The sequence below is a fragment of the Aotus nancymaae genome, unplaced genomic scaffold (genome assembly GCF_030222135.1).
Source record: "Aotus nancymaae isolate 86718 unplaced genomic scaffold, 86718_ANA_hifiasm-v0.15.2.pri h1tg000131l, whole genome shotgun sequence".
NCBI classification, from domain to species: domain Eukaryota; kingdom Metazoa; phylum Chordata; class Mammalia; order Primates; family Aotidae; genus Aotus; species Aotus nancymaae.
This window is the reverse complement of record NW_026988546.1, coordinates 3,959,685-3,984,329: the sequence shown is the minus strand read 5'-3', so window position 1 is coordinate 3,984,329 and position 24,645 is coordinate 3,959,685. Positions and strand designations below refer to the sequence as shown.

General features: G+C 41.6%; 1 protein-coding gene across 7 annotated transcripts in view; it reads left to right on the top strand.

Moving 5' to 3' along the window:
• Nucleotides 1–24,645, top strand: part of AFF3 (ALF transcription elongation factor 3) — a 565,049-nt gene that overhangs the window by 256,450 nt on the left and 283,954 nt on the right. For all 7 annotated transcript variants that reach the window (XM_064371398.1, XM_021671747.2, XM_064371399.1 and 4 more), the window contains one exon: nucleotides 7,322–7,369. In XM_064371398.1, the coding sequence (XP_064227468.1) occupies nucleotides 7,322–7,369 (48 nt within the window). The remainder of the gene's footprint in view (nucleotides 1–7,321; nucleotides 7,370–24,645) is intronic.

Sequence of the window (24,645 nt, the reverse complement as noted above, 5' to 3'; positions counted from 1 at the left end):
TACTCTCTAATTTACAGGTACCAATGTAGGAATTAGGGAAGTCAAATGACTGCTAATGGTTTCTGTACTAATGAGTATAAGCTGATTTTAATGAAGTAAATAGATGTTGATGTTCTAAGAATTTAGAACATCATTGGTGGTTTGCTGCTGTTGTAGTTTTTGGATTAAAGCAAAGACTTTTTTTGTAACGTAGATAACCAGCATTATTCTTATAAGTTTTAGGACTTTCACTTTGTAAATAATCTTTTTTTTTTTTTTTTTGGTGTATTGGCTACAATACAATTCAATTAAATATAATTGAATACTTGCTCTGTTGTACTGAGTTCTTTGCTAGGAACTGGTCAGAAACACTGAGAGGCAGCACATCCACTGGAAAATATACCAATACAAGCAAATGGCACCCGTGAACATTTTCTCATTTTCTTCTTTTCAGAGCTGTGTAAAATGTATTAATACAGTAAAATCATTGTAAAAAAATAGGGCAGGCACAGTGGCTCATGCCTGTATTCCCAGCACTTTGGGAGGCCGAGGCAGGTGGATCACCTGAGGTCAGGAGTTTGAGACCAGCCTGGCCAACATGGCGAAACGCCATCTCTACTAAAAATACAAAAATTAGGGTGTGGCGATGCATGCCTGTAATCCCAGCTACTCGGGAGGCTGAGGCAGGAGAACCACTTGAAATGGGGAGGTGGAGGCTGCAGTGAGCTGAGATGGCACCACTGTGCTCCAGCCTGGGTGATAGAGCAAGACTCCATCTCAAAAAAAAAAAAGGTTCACGTGTTAGTGGGGAATGGGGAGAAACTACTCATTGGGTACAGGCTTTTACTTTGAAACAGTGGAAATATTTCAGAACCAAATAGAGGTGATTATGGTTTACAACACTGCGGATGTACTAAATGCCCCTAAATTGTTTGCTTTCAAATGGTAGATTTTATGTTATTTGAATTTTGCCTCAATGATTTTTTTAAAGTTAATGTAGTCTGTGGTTTGTCCCTCTTCGTATATTGATTTAGCTTTGTATTATATATTAGAATTGGAAGGTGTCTGAGAAGTCTAGCTCAGCCCCTTTCAGATCTTTTTTTGTAACTTTCAGTAAAACTCTGAAGTTTTTCCTTTGCTTTTCTTTTCTTTCTTTTTTTTTTTTTTTTTTTTGAGACGGAGTTTCACTCTGTCATCCAGGTTGGAGTGCAGTGGAACGATCTTGGTTCACTGCCACCTCCCCGTCCCGGGTTCAAGATATTCTCCTGCCTCAGCCTCCAGAGAAGCTGGGACTACAGGCGTGCACCACCACGCCAGGCTAACTGAAGTTTTAAAAACAAATCTCAAACATTTCTTGTTGAGGTTATCCTTATTTATTTTTCTTAAATTGTGAATGGGATTTTTTTCATATTTTTAAATTGTTTATTACTGCTACACAGGAGAGCTATTGAGATTTGACTTTAGTTTATATTCAACTAATACAATTATTAATCTGATCTTAAAATAACAGTGGAGTATTTTCAGTTTTTCTAGGTTTACAATAAAAACTCTGCAGACTGATATGAATACAATTTACTTATTTTCCCTTGGTGATACAATAGTTTAAAAGAACACTAAAATTGAGTATTAAAGCTGAACTTTTGTATCCTTTCTCTGTTAGGAAAAATAGGGATGGATTAAATACTTCTAACTATTGTAATTCTATTTCTCCTCCTTCTTCCTAGTATATCTTATTTTGATGCTCTGTTAAAGCTCTGGCTGTTTGTATATTTTTCCTCTGCATTTTCCTTATCTACGTATGTAGATGATGGTGGAGACAGCAGGATCAGAGGAGGACCAGAGGCAGCTGGGCTTCTAGCTTGGGGAGTGGGAGCAGAGTGAAGCCTGCGGCAGGGGACTGCACAGGTTTAGGTGTGAGACAGGCTGAATTTGGGAGAGAACTGGCTGTCTGCCTCTGTTCACAAGTGACCCTGTCTTTAAAGGTAAGGCAGGAGGCATAACTGCAGGGATGGGCTTCCCATGGAATTATGATGGTCCCTGCATTTGAGCTCAGATCCTCACCAATGCTTTTGTGGCACTGACAGCATACCTAATTTTTTGTATGTCAGGTTTTTTTAAATAAATCAAGAATAGATTGTTTTAAAAATAGTTCTGCAGGAGCCTTTAAGAGTGTATATGAGATACACAATTTCTAAATGCTTGAGGGTATTTTGAGTGCTTGCAGTTAAACAAAGGCATTGCGACTTGAAAGTAGTAGTATTTTAGAATGCAAATTCTGCCTGAAATGTGTCTGATAAAGAGTTAAACTATTTTCAAAAACGAGGGCGTGTGCAGCTCATCTCTGCAATGAAATGCCATTTCTTTCCCACTGATTTGATCACACTCTTTCTCCTTAAGCCCTACTTCTTCCTATGTTCTGTGCTTGGCATGGTAATTAGGGACTTCCGCCATCAGGGATGGGATGCTCCTGGCTATTCCCCGAGCTATACTTACCCACAGCATAGTTCTTTACATTTCCTGGCAGTGTGTGGCATGTACATTTAAGTGGTAGGATTTAGGGAAATCACATGATAGGCAGCACTATAGAGGAGGAGAATCAGCTGGGGTTGCTAGCTTTTAATTGAAGTTTTAGTTGGAGGTTCAATGAGGTGAGACTGTTATGACATTTCAAAATGTAATCGTAGGAAAATGAGGTGAGTTCATCAAAATCGAAGTAAATACGGAGCAACAGCTCAGCAACTCAGCATGAAACAACAGCTACAAACCCTCAAAAAATACAGAGTAATTAAAATGTGCATTGTGCAGCCCTCCTTCTCAGTGGGTACCTTTCCAAGGAAAGCAGTTACTTTATTGTGAAAAATATAAACACGAATTTGGAGATGTAAATTACATGCATATTTTAATCTTGTTCATAAACATGGAAAGTTTTCAAAATGTAAATACAATCAAACTAAGCACACAACTGCAGCTGAAACCAGATTTGAGAAAGACTTCAAGAAGGTAAAAGGCCCCCCAGATCCCCCAAACCCAACCCTATCTACCTACCTACCCTTTCTGTATATTTGGAAAAGATAAGGTGGAATTCCATCCTCCTACTTCTAAGGACACAAACCCTTATTCCTTATTTTTTAATGTCACAGAATGGGTAGTAGATTTGACCTTGTCTCTCTACTTCCCCTCTCCTCTCTTCTGCCTTTGGTCTACATGTGTGGTGTTGGAGATTAGCTAGTGGGAGACGATGATCAAGCGCTGAGGAATTTGTCACATGGAAAGGAGGAGGAAATTTACCCCAATACTGTCTGCATTCTTTTATTTCCGTGCTATGGGCATGCAGGTTACCTCAACATGAGCCAGCTCTAGATATTGAGCTGAGGGAGGCAGCATGAGATAATAGAGAACTCACTGAGCTGCTGTTGAAATGTGAGTAGATTCTGCCTCAACTGCACCTTGCTGCCAGAATGATTTTTGGACAGAGCCCTTCACTTCTCTGAGGCACAATGTCTCCATCTGTTAAAGTCATTGACTTGGCCTGAAAGGAGCTCCAAGGTTCTTTCCCATTCAGATTTTCTACAGTACCATGCCCCATGGATTTACTGTAATCTAAATGGGGTCCTGGAGATTCAAACCAATGGGGTACCCTTGGTTTGAGTCCCCAGAACATTTCTCAGTGTTCTGAAAAGACTTAAGAGGTGCCTCTGCCAAAGACTGTCCATATTGTAATTTAAGGCCAGGACTTTCTGAGACTGTTGTTAGAGGTCCCTCATTCTGGCTTTACTTCTACCACCTCCTTAGCTTTACAAATGGTCTTCCTAGTAGGGAATGTCTGTCTAGACCATCCAGGCTTGTGGTTGGAGCTGCCATAAAGATGACTTAGTGTAAAGATCCTACGTATGTATCTCCAGTGATGAAAGAAATATCTAATAGGGCATCTATCCTGCATTTTTCTCTCACTGCATTTCCTTATCAGGGTAGGACAGTTGAAATTTATAGGATTATAGGGGAGATAGTTATAAAAGCAACCTGTCATTTATATAAACTATAGCAAAAGAAATTAAAGTGTTAATTTAATTTAAAATTAAAGGAAGCTTAGCTTTAAGGAATCAAACCCAAAGTTTACTTTGAAGAGTCTTTTTAGTATGCTGTTATATCTGGGTGATTCCACCAGGAGACCATGAGGTCAAGTTTTTCTTCATTGTTTTACAGTAAAAAATAAAGCATATTGAGAATTCAGCATTTGCCCTGCCAGCAAGTTACACAGTAGGAAATGGTTGGGACTTAGAAGTAGGGTAAGAGATGCGATTAATGCTTGTAGGTTTGACAGTACATTTTCCAATTCAGACCACTCATTCCCACCATGAATGCCAAAGGAAATCCTTCCAAGTCACCATCAAGTCCTGGCCCGACTGAGACTTTCCTATATAACCTTTGTGATGGTTGCCTCAGGCTTCCCTAGAAAAGGAGCAGGTTCCAAAAGAGCTCTCTGATCCAGTTTTATTAGAGTGTCAGAATGGTGACATTTCCAGAACAGTCCCAGGGTAAGGAATTGGGGATGGGAGTGGAAGTTTGTAATAAGTGTGTAGTCAACTCAAGCTTTTGGGAAAACAGAAGGAAGGATGAGTATAGGAAAGCGTGTGAAGTATTAGTAAAAGCATTGGTGTCATGATATTGAACACTATTTTTCTTGGCTTATGAGGACAGATATACATATTCTCTTCATGCACTGCTAGTAACAGTGGCTGTGCCTTGCACATTTTGTTGTTGATTTTTTAATGATGTGACTAGAATGGAGCAAAAAGATAACATTCCCGTTTTAACGAAAATTCACCAAATAATTAACAAGAAAATAAACTTCACCTAAAAGTTCCCAGACTGTTGTATCAAAGACCTATACAAAAGAGCTAAAACTGTCTAAAACTCTTGAAAGAAAACAAACACAATGGTAAATTTTCATGGCTTGAATTTAGCAGTGGTTTCTTAGATATGGCACTCAAAAGCTTGAACAGCAGAAGAAAAAAAAACAGACAAATTGGACTTCATCAAAATTAAAGTTTTGTACATCCAGGAACACTACCAAGAGAGTCAAAAAACAACCGATAGAATGGAAGAAAATATTTATAAATCATATACCTGCTAAGGGTCTAATATCCAAAATATACAAAAAACCCCTACAACAAAACAATGAAAACACAACCCAATTAAAACACGGGCAAAATACTTGAACAAACATTTCTCCAAGGAAGATAAACAAATGTTCAGTAAACACAAGATGCTCAGCATCATTAGTTATTAAGAAAATGCAGATCAAAACCACAATGAGATATCATTTCATATCCACTAGGATAGCTATTGTGAAGTAGAATAAAATAGCAAGTATTGGTGAAAATGTGGAGAAATTAGAATCCTCATACAATGATGGTGGAAATATGAAATGGTACAGCCTCTGTGGAAAACAATTTGACTGTTCCTCAAAAAGTTAAAACAGGCCAGGCACAGTGGCTCACACCTGTAATTCCAGCCCTTTGAGAGGTCGAGGCGAGTGGATCACCTGAGGTCGGGAGTTCAAGACCAGCCTGGCCAACATGGTGAAACCCCATCTCTACTAAAAATACAAAAATTAGCTGGGCATGGTGGCAGGCACCTGATTACAATCCCAGCTACTCAGGAGGTGGAAGCAGGAGAATTGCTTGAACCCAGGAGGTGGAGGCTGCAGTGAGCTGAGATGGCGCCATTGCACTCCAACCTGGGTGATGAAAGTGAAACTCTGTCTCAAAAAAAAAAAAAAAAAAGTTAAAGCAGAGATTACTATATGGTAACTCTATGTGACCTTGGGCAAGTCATGTAAACTTTCTGGGCTTCAGGTGGGAGACTTCAGTAAACCCCCTAATTCTGGGTAGGAGAAGGTCTCAATCATGTGTGGGACCTTTACAAGCCTCACTTATCTTCCTTCACCCTAGCCCTTTACTTGAGTGAAGGATAAAGTATTTCAAAGGAAATGCTCTACCCTAGGTCAAGGACTGAGCTGGCAGACACAGTGCGTGGAGAGTGTGATGGCACTGTCAATGGGAGCCTTTGTAACATTTTTAAAGTTCTAGTGCTGATTCTGATGAGCCTCATGCCACTCAGAACTGCAGGAAGTAAACTCCTTCATTTCTTCATACACCTAACACCAGCGAATAGTTATTGCGTATGCCCCATGTTGTGTGGAGCACAGTGCTAGAAGACAGGGAGCCCCAAAATCCAGGGAGCTGATGATTTAGAGGGACAAGAGATTACCGGAGACGTCATTATTGAATTGCAGTCATGGCGAGGGCTCTGAAGAAGTGGAGGCTGCTATGGACAAGCACTCCAGGGTCAGGGGTGGCTGCTCTGAGGAAGCCGTGGATAAGCTGCTGTCCGAAGGGTGACTTAATGAGGAATTAACTAGGAAATTAATTCCCAGGAAAGGTGCAGATAGCATTCCTGGCAAGAGAGGTCATTGAGGAGGAAGGGAGAGTGGGCTTGGAGAAGAGCCTGATTCTGGGATGTCACAGTGACATCTGCTCTCAGGCTGACATCCTTGAATTGTAGGACCAAGAGAAGTGATCTCCCTGAGCCCACAGGTAGGCACTTTCACCACCATACACTGCTTCTGTGTCTCCACAAACCCACATCCAGCACTCTTGGCTGGGTAGCCAGCAGGAACCACACAGGATCTCTGGAACTTAAAATGTTCCCCAGAGTCAGCTGTGACCTGAAGCCAGTGCACCTCCGAGCGTCTTCACATCTGCCCAGCTCAGGGCAGCGTGAGTGACAGAACAAGTGACTCGAGCATGACGCCCCGCATGCCAGGCCAACATCCAGAGGATGTTTCTCTTTTTGGTCTTTGAGTTTACTCCCCATCAAACCAGTAAACCTAGGCTCTGAGGACAGTGGAACTACCAGACCGTTACTTAAGCCGTAGCAACCATTGTGGTACTTGGTAGGCCCGTGGCATGTATTTGGTGGATAAATTGGATCCACTGTTGTAGCAGAGGCCATGGTTTCCACACATTAATGGCGCCCAAGGTGGGTGGAGCTCATACCTGCTCCACCTTTTGTAGCTTAAAGTGGGCTGGTTGGAGAGGCCACAGTTGAGCCTCTGGGGTGCATGTGTGGTGCTCCAGCTGGGGACAGGGGCGCAGCAGCCACAGTGAGACCTGGCTGTTAGGGAAAGGAGCCTGTCCGTCAATCCCAGCAGGCATCTCCTCAACCTATAACTCAATTAATATTTTTTTTTTGGACACTAATTTGGAAGCTTGTATGTCTTCTCTGTGATCATCAATCTATTCCATCAGGCTTAATTTTTTTTTTCCTTTGCTTTCAGGAGAGTAGATCTGGAGAAAACAACAGCTGTGTTGAAGAAATAATCCGGGTAAGATTATTCTTTAAACAGTCTTATCAATCTGTGGGACATAGACTCCAAATAAAAAGGAAACCTGTGGCTTCATGATAAAGGAGCCCATAGTTTTGTTGTCTGATGTTTACCTTTTCTGAGATTAGTCACCTAAGTTTTTGAAACAACACTTCTTTTAGTAATCTAGGAGCTGCACCCCCTCTGGACACCTCTGCACAGGCTGAGGTGACACCCTATTAAAGTAATCAGCTGGAAGACATTAGAACAGAATTTAGGTGAAAAATGTGCTGGTGCTCACATTTAGATGCCCCATTTATCACCCTGCTATTTAAAAGCATCCTTTAATAGTCTGCACTTTTTTTGAGTCAGGCAAGGGTTGCCTGGTTATTTTTCCTGTAAACTTAATTGGAATCAGAAGCACTTGACAAAGAGGTAATGCTCAGGATCTGGAACCGCGTTTCCCTATTGTTTCACATGTTATTTTCCCTGTCACCCTCTATGTTTACTGTGGGTTCCCTCCCTGAACCAGTTTCGTGCCCAGAATGACTTAGATTGGGCTGTTGCGCACATCAGTGTTTTCGCAAATATTCAGACATATGATCAGGATTTCGTCATCAACCCATATTTTTTCTTCACTCATATTTTTTCAGGGGAGTTACCTAATAATTTACAGTTCTCAAAAAGCTGATACTACACTGGGCAAAACACCAAGACAAATTAGGCCAGATGGTACAGAATTTCACTGTAAAAAAAAAAAATTAATATGGTCTTTTCTTTTGGACATCCTACACACTTTTTTTTTTAATTGCTAGTGAACTACAGTAATATAATCACGTGGGTTAAAATTTTACATTAACTATTTTAAAAAGCAGGATGTTTTTCTTTCTGGAAAGCATTATTTCATAAATAAATCTAAGTCTCAAATTGAACCAGAATAACTAATCGAGGTGAGATTTGTTGAATTCATAATGATTTTTTTTTCTGGCAGAGATTTATAGAGAAAACAATTGTCAAAACAGGCAGTTTCATTTCTGGCATATAAGTATATGTTAAATAAAATACATAGTTACTTTCTATCCATATTGTCTCTCTTCCGGGGCTTTGTTTCCGATTAAAGAACAGTCAACGTGAGATGCTGATATAACTTTTCCTGTTTTTCTCTTTCAACATACTTTCATGTTTGGAGTTCACATATTCCTTTTTTTTTTTTGAGATGGAGTCTTGCTCTGTTGCCAGGCTGGAGTGCCGTGGCATAATCTCGGCTTACTGCAACTTCCGACCCCCTGGTTGAAGTGATTCTTCTGCCCCAGCCTCCTGAGAAGCTGGGATTGCAGGAACATGCCACCACGCCCAGCTAATTTTTATATATTTTTAGTAGAGACAGAGTTTCACCATGTTGGTCAGGATGGTTTCGATCTCCTGACCTCGTGATCTGCCTGCCTTGGCCTCTCAAAGTGCTGGGATTACAGGCATGAGCCACCGTGCCTGACCCACATATTCCATTTTTAAGCCATCTTCCTTTAATTGGTTGTGGTGTTTATGTCTGCAAAAGGATAGTACCAAAACACACCAATCCCCAGTTTGGTTTCCCAAAGTAGAAAAATTCTAACTTCTTATTCTCTCTTGGCCCTTCTGAGGATATGGAAGAAATCCATCCTTTGACCTTCCTATTCTATTCTCCAAACAGGGCTTGAAGTTTGAATAAAGACTTAAGTAATTCACATACCGAAAGGATAGAATTTAGGTAAAGCAAAATTCAATTCAAATAAAACTGAGTGCCACAATCAAGAGCTCATACAGCTTTATAATTATTGTTTTCTAAAGAGGACTGATGAGAACCTCATGCCCCCTTGCTGCAGTCCTTCCCTCCTCCCACTGCCAGTGCCGCCGCTGTGCCACAACCCTCTTCAGATGAGGCCTGAAACAGAGGGAGAATGTGGACCCACCAGATCACTAATTTGTGTCCCTCTGCAAGGCTGAAGTCTGCACGTGCGTGCAAGAGTGCAGTAGAGATGGTGGCTGGATTAGGAGGCAGCCGAGCTCCGAATCTGCTCTTCCTAACCCATGAACAGCAGTCAGGAGGGGAGGTGGGATTGATGAGGAGGAAACAGAGATGATGGTGGCACCAGTAGCATCCAGTTGAGCTGGAGCCTTTACTCTCTCTCTCCACTTGTCAGGCAAAGTGTGAGTAATAGTAGTTGGTATTTGGGAGCTCCTAGGGGATCATGTTAGTATTCCCAGTGTTTCCTGACATCAGTCATTCTCCAAAATCACCTACCCCTCTTACCCTCCAAACACAAGTACAGGACTCCTTCTCTTACTGCCCATGGTATATGTTGTGTATCTGTCACACATCAGCCTTCCCCTGAGACTGTGGCCTCAAGGACAGATAAAGCCAGAGTGGTTGAAGAGCAGATAAAGCTAAGCAGGAGAGGCAAAAGGAGCCAGGTCATAGATGCTATAAGACGCAGATCAGCTGAGCATTTGAGCAGAGTGATGTGATCACATTAGCAGTTTAAATGCACCACTCTGGCTGCTATGGAGAGGGGATCCACTGGGAAAAGGAGAAGCAAGAGGGAGTGGAAGGCTATTGCGGGAATCCAGACGAGAAATGCTTGGTGGCGTGCTTATGGCCGTGGGAAACATTAGGGGAGATCCTAGTTTGCGGGGAGGGAGGAAATCGTAATTTCATTTTTAGACATGGTGAGTTTGATGTGCCTTTGGAACATTCAACTAAACATAGAGAACATAGAATAACATATTGCAGGTCAGGAGGTCAGAGCAGAGTTCTGAGGTGCTAGACCAGCATTTTGGATTAATTAGTATGTCATTGGTAATAACACCATAGAAATGGGTAAATTTTTCTGGAGAGAGACTAGAGACCGACGAACAGTGAAAATCTGAATTGTGACTTTTAGAGATTCAGGGAAGGAAGAGTCACTGGGAAATGGAAGTGAGAGAGAGTGACCAGACAAGTGGAGGGAAAATTATGACAGTGAAAAGTCATGGAATCCAAGGAATGAGATTCAAGCTCAGTGGTGTTGAGAGTTTCTGAGAGGACAAGAAAGATGAGAATCTAAAACCACCCAATGGATCACACCACAGAAACATTGCTGGGGACTTTTGCGAGTGCTGTTTCCATGGAGTGGAGGGGGCAGAAACCAAACTAGAGAAAACAGAAAATGTAGTCAGTGAGTTTAGAGACTTCTGGGGAGGAAAGGTTATCACTTCCCTTCCTCTCCCTTTCCAATTGCAATACATCCCACATACAATAGCAACCACCAAGTGATGAAGAGCTGACGTTTACTGAGCATTCATTGTGTTTGAGGCACAGTTCTAAGCTGTGATTTAACCATCGCAGCTGCCTCAGGAGGTAAGCATTGGTAACATTCCCATTTTACAGATGAGGAACCGGGTGAGGAGAAGTTAAATACAATTAGCCCAAGGTCACACACCTAGCCAGTAGTAGCGCTGGGATTCTAATGAAGACGCCTTTCAGGGTAACCTATCTCTTAACTACTATGCTGACTTATTAGATGAAGAAATCCCCCTGGCTTATTAATGAAACTACTCAGGCAATTTGTTGTGAATGGGAGTTTTCCCATTTCTACCTGTTTATGATTTGGAAGTGCCAGATTATGCATTTATGCAGTTAAATTCAGAGGTTTTATAGCCTGTGTTATGAACCTCATCTTGAACTTCTTCCTCTCTCCTCCTTATTTTTGCTGAGGTGACTGTTTTCAAGTCATTTGAATATTACATTGTATTCTAACGTATAATTATTTTTTATTCTTACTCAGAGAGTTTTAATCCTGGGACCCAATAAATCTGTGTGTTATTGCAAAATTCTCTTCACTAAGGGAGAAATTAGAACAGAGTACTGTGAGGATGGATGATCAAGGCTAGAAGCCTTCATGGCTGACATATGTTTGTAACAGGCAGTTTTCTAAGTTACACTCTATTTCATCCTTAAAGGTTCCAGTGCTGCAGTGCTGTAATACTTAGGTGCCTTTCATAGCATTTATCCATTAACGTAGAATGGCATTAACATTTGTTCAGCAAATAAAATTCGTTTACAACTTAATGGGTGGGGGTGCAGGGCTGGAATCTGGAATGTACAGGTTTTGTGCAAGACAGCTTTAGATGGCATTTGTTGAAGGCACTCATAGCATAGAGTGCCTTTGTAATAAGAGACCAGTGTTTGAGATTCTGGTTTGGACTTAAGGAATTAATTTAGAGACAATTTCAGTGCAACATCTGAGCAGATTACTTTCTTGGCTTTCATCATCTTTAGCCACTAATTTCAGTGTGCTGTAAAATATTCTTAGTGAGTATTTACATAGAGTTGCATTTCTGTTTATCTGAAGGGGGTTAGTGGTGCTTGTTTAAATTTTGGAGACCTCAGCCAGTTTCCTGACATTATAGTGGAACAAACTTCAGGCAAATAAAGGGAACTCATTTTTTCCTTGGTTTCTCAGAAACTCAGGAGTAGCCTGGATGAGATAATTTCCAGTTGTCCTGGGAGATTTGTGAGTTGAGGGTACGGATCTGGGAAATGCACATTAACATGGCCCCTCGCATGTGCAGACCTCAGATGGGGGGACAAGAGAAGCTTTGTGCTCAAAAATATCAATCAAATGAAAACATACTCGCCATTCTGTGCCTGCCGGAAGGTAGACAACAAAGAGGTGACTTGTTTTCAGTGACCTATTTGCGTCATTTGCAGAGCCGGACCTAGGTCAAATCTTCCCTGCTTCAGAGCAGGCAGGCTTTTTTTCTAGCTCATACTGTTTCCTTTATAAGTTATTTGATTTGTTTCCGACAGCAAAGGTTTCATTAGTGATGAAAGAAAGCCCACTAATGGCAAAATCAATCCAGGTGTAATTGTAGAGGTGCCCCATTAATACATCCCATTACTTGCTGTAGTAAAATAAACTCGAAACAAAAGTCAGCCTGATGGAGGTCTAGAGAAATTCACTGAGCAAAACTTTAAGACTAGCCAAGATAAGTTAGTTTACTTGGTAGTGCTATGTTTTCTTTTTGCATTTGACCATCTGAACATTTAGGAACAGAAATACCATACTTTTATATCTCATTTTATATCTGTGAGATGAATTGTTAATACATGCTATCATGCTAATCCTTTGGTGTGAAACAAAAAGCCCTTCCGAAATGGCTCCACTTCTACCTGTCAAGGGCATGCTGGTGCCTGCGAGCTGTGGCCAGCAGCTTGCCACTATGTTGCAGGACTATGTGGTACAATCTGTGGACTTGGCAGTGACTCTGGAGGTGTTCATTTTCTAACAGAGGTAGGACAAGAGATCACCCTAATTCAGAATCCGTTCTGAGCCCAGAGGCTTTGGGGTGATGGCTGAAGGAACACTGGAGGTCCAGAAGCTCCTGTTGAGAATGAACAGCTCCACCCTTTGATATTTACCTGTTTCATTTTGATGCACATCATTATAAATCACAAAGTTGCTTGCAGAACCATATGCCTAGAAGATGAACGGAATGTTAGCAGCCCAAGCATCTAAAAGTCTGTGAGATTATAACTTCTGCCCTAATAGTAAACAGTGGGTTCTGATACTGCAGTCAATATCTTTTCATGGGGTATTTGTTGATATTTTACTGCAAAGGTTTCACAGTTTCTTGGAGATACTTGGAGAACTTCAGCACTACATTAGAGGACCAAGGCAAGTATGTCAAATAGAAGTAGATGTACTCAGTACCTCAGAACACCTGCCACATGTAGAAGACACTGAGCAGGTGGGATTAGTGAGTTAGAGGAAGAATGCAGGGGAGAAAACAAATAGAGGTGTGCTTCTTTCAACAGCAGTGCTTCCTTGAAAGGTGGTTTGCAGAGACTCCAGCCCCAGCAACACAAAACAAGGGTGGGATTGGAGCTGAGCGATAACAAACTTACTGGCCTCGTATGTATGTGGGTCACTGGACTACACATTGTCATCCATATAGTCTGTTCACATTTTCATGACATCTTTATAGTTTTTTCTTTATAGTTGAGTGAGAATTTTCCAAAAAATAAGGGCTTAAATGTGAATCATATAGAACAGTAAGCACAAATTCTTATCTTTATCCATGAAGGAGGTTTACTATTGTAGTGTTTTTTAATTATACAGAGTTGAATGTCAAATCATAGTATCTATCACAACTTTCAAATATGTAAATTCCCCAAACACTTAACTTATTTTCAATCTGAGTTTCATTTGAGTGTTCTTCTCCAACAGCGAAATGCTAGTGTTCAGTACTAGCCAGCTAGCCTGGTTTATGTCATTTGTTAACTTTATTTAAGAGAACCAATGCAATTTTATTTTTTCTTTCTTGTTTCCATACTTAATATCACCATATGTATTCATCAGACTTTGAAAACTTGCTGGAGATCAGAACTGAAAAATTATATAGTTATTATATTTTAGGCATTTTAAAAAGTTTTTAGAATACTAATTGAGAAGCATACAGCAGGTGCTTGAATAATGTCATTTTATTAAACTTTGTTTTGTTATAAGGTTGCTGAGAAAAAAAAAAACCAATTCCCATCCAGGGCCATTGTGTGTGGAACCTGTTCATTGCCCCCACGTCTGTGTGAGTTTTCTCTGGGGACTTCAGTTTCCTCTCATATTTCAAAGATGTACTCTTTAGGTTCACTGGCATTTCTTCATGTCACTGAAGAAATGTCATTTCTTCATGTTCATGTCATTTCTTCATGTCATTTCTGCCAGTGTCAGTGAGTGTGGGTACGTCAGAGTGCGCCTTGCCAGGGGGTGGCATCCTGACCAGGACTGGCACCCGCCCTGCTCCAGCTACCCTCCCCACTTAACTGGGATAAGCTACCTGAAAATGAATGAACGATTACAAATGAATCTAACCCAAAAATTCATCAAGTCTCAATAGTCATGCAGATGCACAACAATAAACAATGTAGTATGAAAACAGCAGGTGAGCAGGCCCTGTTGTGATTGTCTTTGGGTTTTTTTTTTTGTTTGTCTGTTGTTGTTGTTTTGAGACAGAGTCTCGCTCTGTTTCCCAGGCTGGAGTGCAGTGGCATAATCTTGGCTCACTGCAGCCTCTGCCTCCTGGGTTCAAGCAATTCTCCTGCCTCAGCTTCCCAAGTAGCTAGGATTACAGGCGCTCACCACCACACTCAGATAATTTTTGTATTTTTAGTACAGATGGTGTTTCACCATGTTGGCCAGGCTGGTATCGAACTCCTGACCTCAGGTGATCCAGCTGCCTTGGCCTCCCAAGGTCTGGGTTACAGGCATGAGCCCCCACACCCGGCCCGTGATTGTCTTTCAACTTCGTGGCGGGAGGAGGTGCTCGTTAACAGTTTTTGCTTTGCAGACGTTTATTCCTTGATGGAAACCACTACCACTATGACAGCAATCACTCACTGATTCACCAAGAATGGTGTAAGTAATTATCTTACTTGGTTTTCTTGTTTTGATTTGTTTTGTTTTTTTTTTTACTTTAAGTCCTGGGATACGCGTGCAGAATGTGCAGGTTTGTTACGTTACATACATGTCCAATGGTGGTTTACTATGCCTATCAACCTGTCATCTAGGTTTTAAGCCCTGCATGCATTAGGCCTTTGTCCTAATGCTCTCCCTCGCTGTGTTCCCTACCCTCTGACAGGCCCTGGTGTGTGATGTTCCCCTCCCTATGTCCATGTGTTTTCGTTGTTCAACTCCCACTTATGAGTGAAATATGCAGTATTTGGTTTTCTGTTCCTGTGTTGGTTTGCTGAGAATGATGGCTTCCAGCTTCATCCATGTCCCTGCAAAAAACATGAACTCATTCTTTTTTATGGCTGCATAGTATTCCATGGTGTATATGTGCCACATTTTCTTTATCCAGTCTATCATTGATGGCCATTCGGGTTGGTTCCAAGTCTTTGCTATTGTAAATAGTGCTGCAATGAACATATGTGTGCATGTGTCTTTATAGCAGAATGATTTATAATCCTTTGGGTATATACCCAGTAATGGGATTGCTGGGTCAAATGGTATTTCTGGTTTTAGATCCTCGAGTAATCACCACACTGTCTTCCACAATGGGTGAACTAATTTACACTCCACCAACAATGTAAAAGCATTCCTGTTTCTCCACAGCCTCGCCAGCATCTGTTGTTTCCTGACTTTTTAATGATCACCATTCTAACTGGCATGAGATGGTATCTCATTGTGGTTTTGATTTGCATTTCTCTAATGAGCAGTGATGATTTTTTTCATGTTTGTTGGCTGTATAAATGTCTTCTTTTGAGAAGTGTCTGTTCATATCCTTCACCCACTTTTTAATGGGGCTGTTTTTTTCTTGTAAATTTGTTTAAGTTCCTTGTAGATTCTGGATATTAGACCTTTGTCAGATGGGTAGCTTGCAAAAATTTTCTCCCATTCTGTAGGTTGCCTGTTCGCACTGATGATAGTTTCTTTTGCTGTGCAGAAGCTCTTTAGTTTGATTAGATCCCATTTGTCAATTTTGGTTTTGTTGCCATTGCTTTTGGTGTTTTAGTCATGAAGTCTTTGCCCATGCCTATGTCCTGAATGGTATTGATCTTACTTGTTTTATTACTCTTTCTTAATGTATGCATAGTTCACATTTTTTCAGCGTTTAATATTAAAAGTGTTTGGACCTTATAGAGAAGTTTGATGTTTTTGTGATCAGAAATGTTCCATAGGAACTTTTTATTTTTTCTTTCTTGTTTCCATACTTTTATCACCATATGTATAAACTCTTGTTTATATCAATCAGCCTGAAAAATTGATTTTATTATATAGCATTTCACTTAGAAGCCTCAGTTTCAAAGACCCTATTGATGACATTGCATGAGGACTTCATGTAGAGACACCAAAATGTCTGCTGAAATGATATTAGTATTCAAAATATGAAGGCAAATAAGATTCTACTAAAAGTATTTTTGGGCCGGGCTCGGTGACTCATGCCTGTATTCCCAGCACTTTGAGAGGCCGAGGCAGGTGGATCACGAGGTCAAGAGATCGAGACCATCCTGGCCAACATGGTGAAACCCCGTCTTACTAAAAATACAAAAAAATTAGATGGGCGTGGTGGTGCACACCTGTAGTCCCAGCTACTCGGGAGGCTGAGGCAGGAGAATTGCCTGAACCTGGGAGGCAGAGGTTGCAGTGAGCCGAGGCGTGCCACTGCACTCCAGCCTGGCGCCTGGTGATGGAGTGAGACTCTGTCTCCAAAAAAAAAGAAAAAAAGTATTTTTGGAGTGCGAATGTATGTACATGTGTGATGTGTATGTAATTCTTGTGCCAGAAAATCTGTAGCATGAGGGGCCCTCTGACCTTCAGCTCTACTCAACATTTTTAACTTTTTACTCTGACCTAGGCATTCCATCAGGCAGCTGGTCCTTGCAAACAGGTCCTTGAGTATAAGCTACCAAAGACCTTTCAGTCTGATAACCGCCTCCATCAGATTCCCTAAGGACATTACCGTGTTTCTTTCCAAAAGCCTCGCTGGTTTCCGCCTGTGGCTGGGATCGTCATACCCAGTCATGTCCATTCTTGGAAGTGGCTCCCTCTCTTGGCTATCTCTGCTAGCCCAATACACGTTCACGCTTGTTGCCTTGCTTGTCCACTCTCTGGTCCGCACTGCTCATAAGTCACTCCAGGACTGACAGGATGGAGTCCAGGCTGCTCCTCTCCAGTAGTCAGCACTGGAGGGCTGGATCCTGGAGTGCTCCAGGCAGCCAGCCGGTTATGACCTCTGCTTCATGCTGGATCTCACTTCCAGGGCAGGATCACAGTTTTAACCAAACTATGCTCCCTTCCTTGAAGGGTGACTTATTCCTCTCTGGAGGTCGTCATCAATGTGATGTTCAGGAAAAATGTCCTTCAGTCATTTTTCCATTGACTAGTTAGTGTTTATCAACTCCCCCAGGAACCTTAAAAGACACTTTTCCCCAGTTGCTCCCCAGTGAAGTTCTAATACCACAGAGATACTGCATGTCTGTTTGTATGTAGTATGTGAGTCTGTGCTTTATGCACAGAGTAAAGTTTTCTCATCCCTAAGAACCAATTTTGTAAGGCGCCCATTGGGAATGCCTGGCTTAGACCACCCCTGCTTGCCGCACACCTATGACACCAGCACCTCCTTGTCATTCTCCTCGTCACCCTCTGCAGACACTTCACCTTCTCTGTCCCCAAAGAGATGGATGCTATCCATTGGGCATCCCTGGGCCAGTGGCATCAGTCAGTCACTGTGTCAGGCTCTGTTCTCGACACTGGGGGTACAGGGGGTGGACGAAACAGGTAATACTGGAGCGAGCACTTCCTCTCTCTGCCCTCTTCTAACCTCTGTCTCTACTAGCATCTTGTTCTCAGAGTAAACACGTATAGATTCTTTCCGTCATATATATATGTACATACACATACATATTCAATGCTGTATTTCTTGCAGCTCTTTCTTCCTTCCTAGCTAGATTCTCCAGACCAAAGTCTCTCTGCGTCTTCACTTTCATTTCCCCTTCAACGAACTGCCATCTCTCCCACCAGCCTCCTGCCTGAAATGGCTTTTACTGAGGTCACCACCCCAGGCTTGCTTATCAGAAGTACAGAGAGCATTTCCCCATGTGATCTCTGGCAGGCATTTGATGTTGCTGACTGCAGAATTCACATGAAAATGCTCATGCCCTTGGTGTCTCTGTCACCACATCCTCCCGGGTTCACCCACTTTGTGGTCCTTTCTCCTTGATCTCCTCCATGAAACTCCCTTCCTGTAACTCCACCCCAATGTTGGTGTTCCTCAGGGTCCCATTCTGACTCTTCTCACATGCTGTACTTCCATGGTGACTGGTAACATCCATGTGGGGATGGGTCTCAAGTGTGTCTCAAACCGAGCTCTGTTTCTGAACTTCATGTCACCTGCCCAGCTGCCACCAGATTGTTCCACTTAGATGCGTCATGGACATCTGCACCTTAATTCATCTCACATCTCCACCGGCTTCTCCTGCAGCTTGGATTATTTCATTGCCCAGCAGTCCATGCTGTCAGTTTCTTCTTCTCCCTCACACTCACCATGTTGAGTTCATTACCAAGCCTGTCAGCTCTGTCTCCCTCCAATGAATTCACTTCTCTTCACCTCCAGCCACCCCCTTGCTCATCCACCATCCTTTCCAACAAAACTCCAGAGACCTGCTTGCCAGCCCTCTGCCTCTTTCCAGCTCTCTACGATGGAGGCAGAATCCAGTTTCCACAGCATAAGTTTGCTGGAAACATGTTCGCGGCTCTCCCCGGGGCTCAGGATAGAGTCAGACCATAGACCCCCAGATGTGGTTTGCAGAGTCACACATGCCGTGGCCACGTGTATGCTTCCGGCCTCATCTTTCACCATGATGCCCCTCACACTCCATGCTGCACTTCTGCAGGTGTAACCACTGACCTCACTGTCACCTCTGGGCGCAACTCACGCTCTTCCCCACCCCGGCACATGTTCTGCCTACCCCTGACCACACATTTAGCTGACTGACTCCTACATATCTTCCAAGCCTCACTCGAGATGTCACTCCCTCCACGAAGCCTTCGTGATTCCCAGAGTCTGAGTTAGAGGCTCCTCTTCCATGTCTGCCAGCTAGCCTTTATTCTTATTACAACACTTAATATGTAATGGTCTTTCTTATTTCCTCCTGGGCTGTTGTCATCTACCTCCAGGAATAAGCGCGATGACTGGCATATAATTGATGTTTAATAAAAAGTGAATAAATGGTCAGGCACAGTGGCTCATGCCTGTAATCCTAGCACTTTGGGAGACTGAGGCGGATGAATCATCTGAGGTCAGGAGTTTGAGACCAGACTGGCCAACATGGTGAAACCCCGTCACTACTAAAAATAGCAAAATTAGCCAGGCGTGGTGGTGGCCACCTGTAATCCCAGCTACTCAGGAGGCTGAGGCAGGAGAATCACCTGAACCTGGGAAGAAGAGGTTGTAGTGAGCCAAGATCATGTCACTGCACTCCAGCCTAGGTGACAGAGCCAGACTCCATCTCAAAAAAATTTCAAAAAAATTTCTAAGTGAATAAATGGTTGAACAATAATGAATGATTTTGACATTTTGCCCAATGTCTCCTCTTGCTCTTCACCCTGTTGTTTTTCTAGTCCTGAAGCAAAAGGTTCAAGGTACCATCCCTCTAAAACAACAGCTCTCCAAGGATTGCCAAGACTGTTGTGCTGCCTGGAAGCATTAGAACACATTGCACAATTGGCACAAATGCAAGAGAGAGGAAAATTCACCTGCTAACTCCCAGTGGTAGAAACAGGAAAGAGTACAGCAGCGACTGCTAAAGTGCATGTCAGAAAACTCAGACCTTTTGTATCTGCCACTTGTATCCTGAGTGTCTTTCATGAGACTGAGCCTTTCATTTTGATAGGTAATGAATTTTTACAAGTTGAGGAAATCAAGATAATACATTTGCAGGGATAATTTGGGTAATTACCATGTTGCTGCTGGTAGAATCAAGGGCCGGAAGTCAAAACTGTTTCCACTGCTAATATGCTCTGTGTAAAGCAGTTCTTGGAACAATTAAAATATATCTATCCAATGTGATCAACTCAAGACATACATTTTAAATTTGTATTTATTATCATGAAAATCACATACAGTGTCCTCTGTTATTTTTTCAAATTAAGGGTTGTGAAATTATACTGGTTTGCTGCAAATTACTATTGTACACACACAGATCTTAGAAAATAATTTCTAAGGTAGAAAATGATCATTTGAGGATGAAAGTAATGTAAGCCTTGAAAAATTAGAACTCTATCTAGATAATAATCATATATTTTAAATAAGACATAATTACCTTCTTACAGTCTTGTTATCATTTAGTTCATTATAACCTAAAAAGCCTCAGAAACCTAATTTCTCCTTTGCCATTGTGTTTATCTGTTGTTTTATAAGTTCTGATAAATTTGATATGTGGATGTGCCATTCTTCGTTTTTATGCTCATTGGATTCAGTAGAATGTAAGTATTGGGAAAATGCAGGGGTTAGAATCAGACATTTTCAGAACTGTTAGAGCACACTCCCATATTTATTTGCATGTTGTTTTCTTCTGATTTTGAAAGCAGCCCATAATTTCAGAATAGGTAACCCACTGCTGGGGTTCTTTTTTGAACATGAGGCATTATTTAATATGCCCAGAACTCCATTCCTGGGCCCACTTGTACCTCAGAAATTTAGAAAAGTGCTGTGCACAGCACCTCTGCATTCTACAGACCCTCCCTCTGCCAGCATTACTTTCCTAAGCAGCTTCAGTTTCTGATGACAGCTCAGGGTAGGTGGACCTCTTCATGTGTCTCCAGATAGTAGATTTGAAAGGAATTATCATATGCTAGCACTGGCCAATAGATTTTATTTCTCATGCTAATAAGGTACACATGTATACACATGTATAAATGTGTGTCTTTCTCTCTCCCCTGGATTTCTTAGAAAGTTTAAAAAGTTGTATCCTATGGGCAGTTCATTATTTATTATTGCAGTTTTTTGTTAGTAAGTTTTTATTTCAGTGCCTTTTTTGTTGTGACTCCAAACAATTCGTGGTCTGTGGTTCTGTGGAAATAAAAATATTAAGGATTTTATATTCTCTTTTTTAAATAATTTAACTTTTATTTTAGATTGGGGGTACATGGCACATTTGTTACATGGATATATTGCATGATGCTGAGGTTTGGGGTACAAGTGATCCCCTCATCCAGTAGGGAGTCTGGGCATATCAGATTGGTGGTTTTCAGCCCCTGCCGTCTGGTAGTCCCCAGTGTCTGTCTTTCCCATCTTGATGCCTCTGTGTAGTCAGTGTCTAGCTCCTATTGATGAGTGAGAACACGTGGTATTTTATTTTCCATTCCTGCATTCATTCACTTAGGATAGTGGCCTCCAGCTCCCATCCATATTGCTGCAAAGGACAGAATTTCATTCTTTTGTATGGCTGCATAGTATTCCATGGTGTATATGTGCCACATTTTCTTTATCCAGTCCACTGTTGAAGAGCACTGAGGTTGAGTCCATGTCTTTGCTACTGTGAATAGCACTGCAAAGAACATACAACTACTCAATTTTTAAGTGTCTTTCTATGAACAGTGATTACATTTCTGAAACCTAGTTAAAATCTTATGATCAGCATGCTTATTATCCACTTATATTAAGTACTTATAAAATATCTTTTTAATAGTCTCAAATATAGATTTATTTCTACATGTAAAGTACATATTATTTTTTTAAATCACCCTGGGATTCTATGTTAATTACCTTAACATTATCAGAATACTCGTATCTGCATACTTACTAATACTTTATGAATCATTGTAGCTTTCCCTTCTCTGGCAGTAACTTGTGACCTAACAGTATTTTTGGTCAGTTCTTTAAACATGTTTTTAAATTCAGTTTTGGGGTGGGCAGGGAATTGGGGAAGGATAGGCTTTTAAAAATAGTACCTTTAAAGTTATCTAAAAATGTTTGTAAACGCTTATTAAAAAATGATCAACTTCCCAACACCTACCTAGGCTGCATCTCTGGAAACCCAATTACAGATAGAGAGCCTGGTGAGTCAAAGCCTGGGCTTTCAACATGGAGCCATTTGCAAACTTTGTTACAGATAACTAGAGGGAAAGCACGAAGGGAAGAAGAAAAGCCAGCCACAGTGCAGGGAAGAGGAGGATACTGCCCAGAAAAAATGAGGTGCAACAGGTTCTGTCCAGATAGTGAGACAAAAACCTCCTGTCTGGTCTACAAAATAAGCATTTATCATTCTGACTTTTTAACTTACGATTTCCTTGTTTTCCCACTGAAATCTGCCAGGAACCCCTTCACACACACCCCCACCATGAACTCTGGAAGAAGGCAGGAAATGAAAACAGAGCTCTTTCAGAGGTTGGCTAGTTATCGTATGGATGAGGAGCACACTGTGATGGGAATAAAGCCCTGGGAGCAGCAACAGATTCCTAGCATGTTTCAAACTCTGTGGATGCAGGGAGGGGTCATGGCAGCGGAGTCATCTAGAAAGATTGTCAGCAGCCCTCGGATAGTGGAAATGATTAATCACTTCAGCACAAAAGAACACAAAGAGAGATTTGTTAAGAATAAGCAGGGGACAGAGTGCCAGATCCAGGGGTGACGGGCTCATCTGTTTAATAATGTATTTTCAAAGTGTGTGCCACATCAAAAGCAAAGCATGTGCAACTGGAGGAAAATGAAATGAAAAGCAGTGGCTAAAATATTTGATGAATGTTGAAGAAATGTTGAGAAAATGAGATCAGCAAAACATTTGGTTTGGCAATTTTTTAAAATGTGTGCCTCTACCTTCTCCGCTCCCGCCGCCCAACCTCACCTCCACCTCCAACCCCACTGTCTTAGCATCACTGGGAAAACTCGTCTTCCCACAAAAGATGTGTCCTAGACCTCTTATCCCCAGAATGATAAGAACCGTCTTGTGACGACATCCTGTCTTACAGAGAAGGAAACTGAGGTGCAGAGAGGAGAACACACAGCAAGTAAAAGATGAGGTTTAAACTCAGGCCTCCCAGAGCCCAGCTCACGTTCCTAAAACTACAGAGTAATTTTTAAAAATATGATTATTTCCAAAATGTAAGACAGAATAAATTCTTGTGGGGACACAAGACTTCACAAGACTTGAGTTTATACCACCTCTTTCTCACAGCCCTGGGGAAGCAAAAGGTTGTGCTCTGGCTGCCTTTGTTTCTTCATTGGTGAGAAGCTGCAGATTGCTTGTGAGGAGTTACACTGAGGCTCTCAAATGCCCGTAGTGTGACATGAGGAGCCCTAGTGAGCATAGAAATACTCGTGTACCGCAAAACAACATTTTGGTCATCAAAACGTCATAGTACGAGGCATCACCACCGTGGTGATGCTGGTGTAGGCAAACCTACTGTGCTTCCAGTACGATGAATGCCTAGGACATACAGGTATGTACAGTACAGAACACTTGAGAATCACAAGAAGCAATTGTGTCACTGTTTTATGTATTGACTATACCAAGCTGGTCCAACCCGTGGGCCGTATGCAGCCCAGGATGGCTTTGAATGCGGACCAACAAAAATTTGTAAACTTTTTTGAAACACGAGATTTATGCATATACTTTTTTTTTTTTTTAAGCTCATCAGCTAGTGTTAGTGTTAGTGTGTTTTATATGTGGCTAAAGACAATTTTTCTTCTTCCAATGTGCCCAGGGAAGCCAAAAGATTGGATACCCCTGGACTATACTATATTTTTTATCATTATTTTAGAGTATACTCCTTCTACTAGATATTAAGAAGTTACCTGTAAAACAGCCTCAGGCAGGTCCTTCCAGAGGGGTTCCAGAAGAAGGCATTGTTGTTCTAGGAGATGACAGCTCCATGCATGTAATTGCCCTTGAAGACTTCCCAGTGGGAAAAGATGTGGAGGAGGCCAGGCGCAGTAGCTCACGCCTGTAATCCCAGCACTTTGGAAGGCTGAGATGGGCAGATCACTTGACATCAGAAGTTGAAGACCAGCCTAGCCAACATGACAAAACTCCATCTCTGCTAAAAATACAAAAATTAGTTGGGCGTGGTGGTATGTACCTGTAAGCCCAGCTACTTGGGAGGCTGAGGCAGAAGAATCGCTTGAACCCAGGAGGCGGAGGTTGCAGTGAACCAAGATTGCATCACTGGACTCCACCCTGGGGGACAGAGTAAGACTCTGTCTCAAAAAAAAAAAAAAAAAGAAAAGAAATAGACGTGGAGGAGAAGACAGTGATATTGATGATCCTGACCCTGTGTGGGCCTAGACTAATGTGTGTGTTTGTGACTTAATTTTGACAAAAAAAGTTTAAAAAGTAAGAAAAGTTTTTAAAGAAGCTCTTGAAAACAGGAAAAACCATACAGAATAGGATATAAAGAAACTTTTTATACAGTTGTACAATGTGTTTGTGTTTTAGGTGTTACTACAAAGCAGTCAAAAAGTTAAGAAACTTTAAAAGCTTATCAAGTAAAAAGCTTGCAGCAAGCTCAGGTTAACTTATTATTGAAGAAAGAAAAATATTTTTATAAATTTAATGTAGCTTAAGTGAATAGTGTTTATAAACTCTACGGTAGTGTAAGGTAATGACCTCGGCCTTCTCATTCACTCCCCACTCACTCACTGACTCTCCCAGAGTAACTTCCAGTCCTGCAAGCTCCATTCATGGAAAAGGCCCTGTAGAGATGGACCATTTTCAACCTTTTATGCCATATTTTTACTGTACCTTTAATATGTTTCAGTATGTTCAGATACACAACATATAC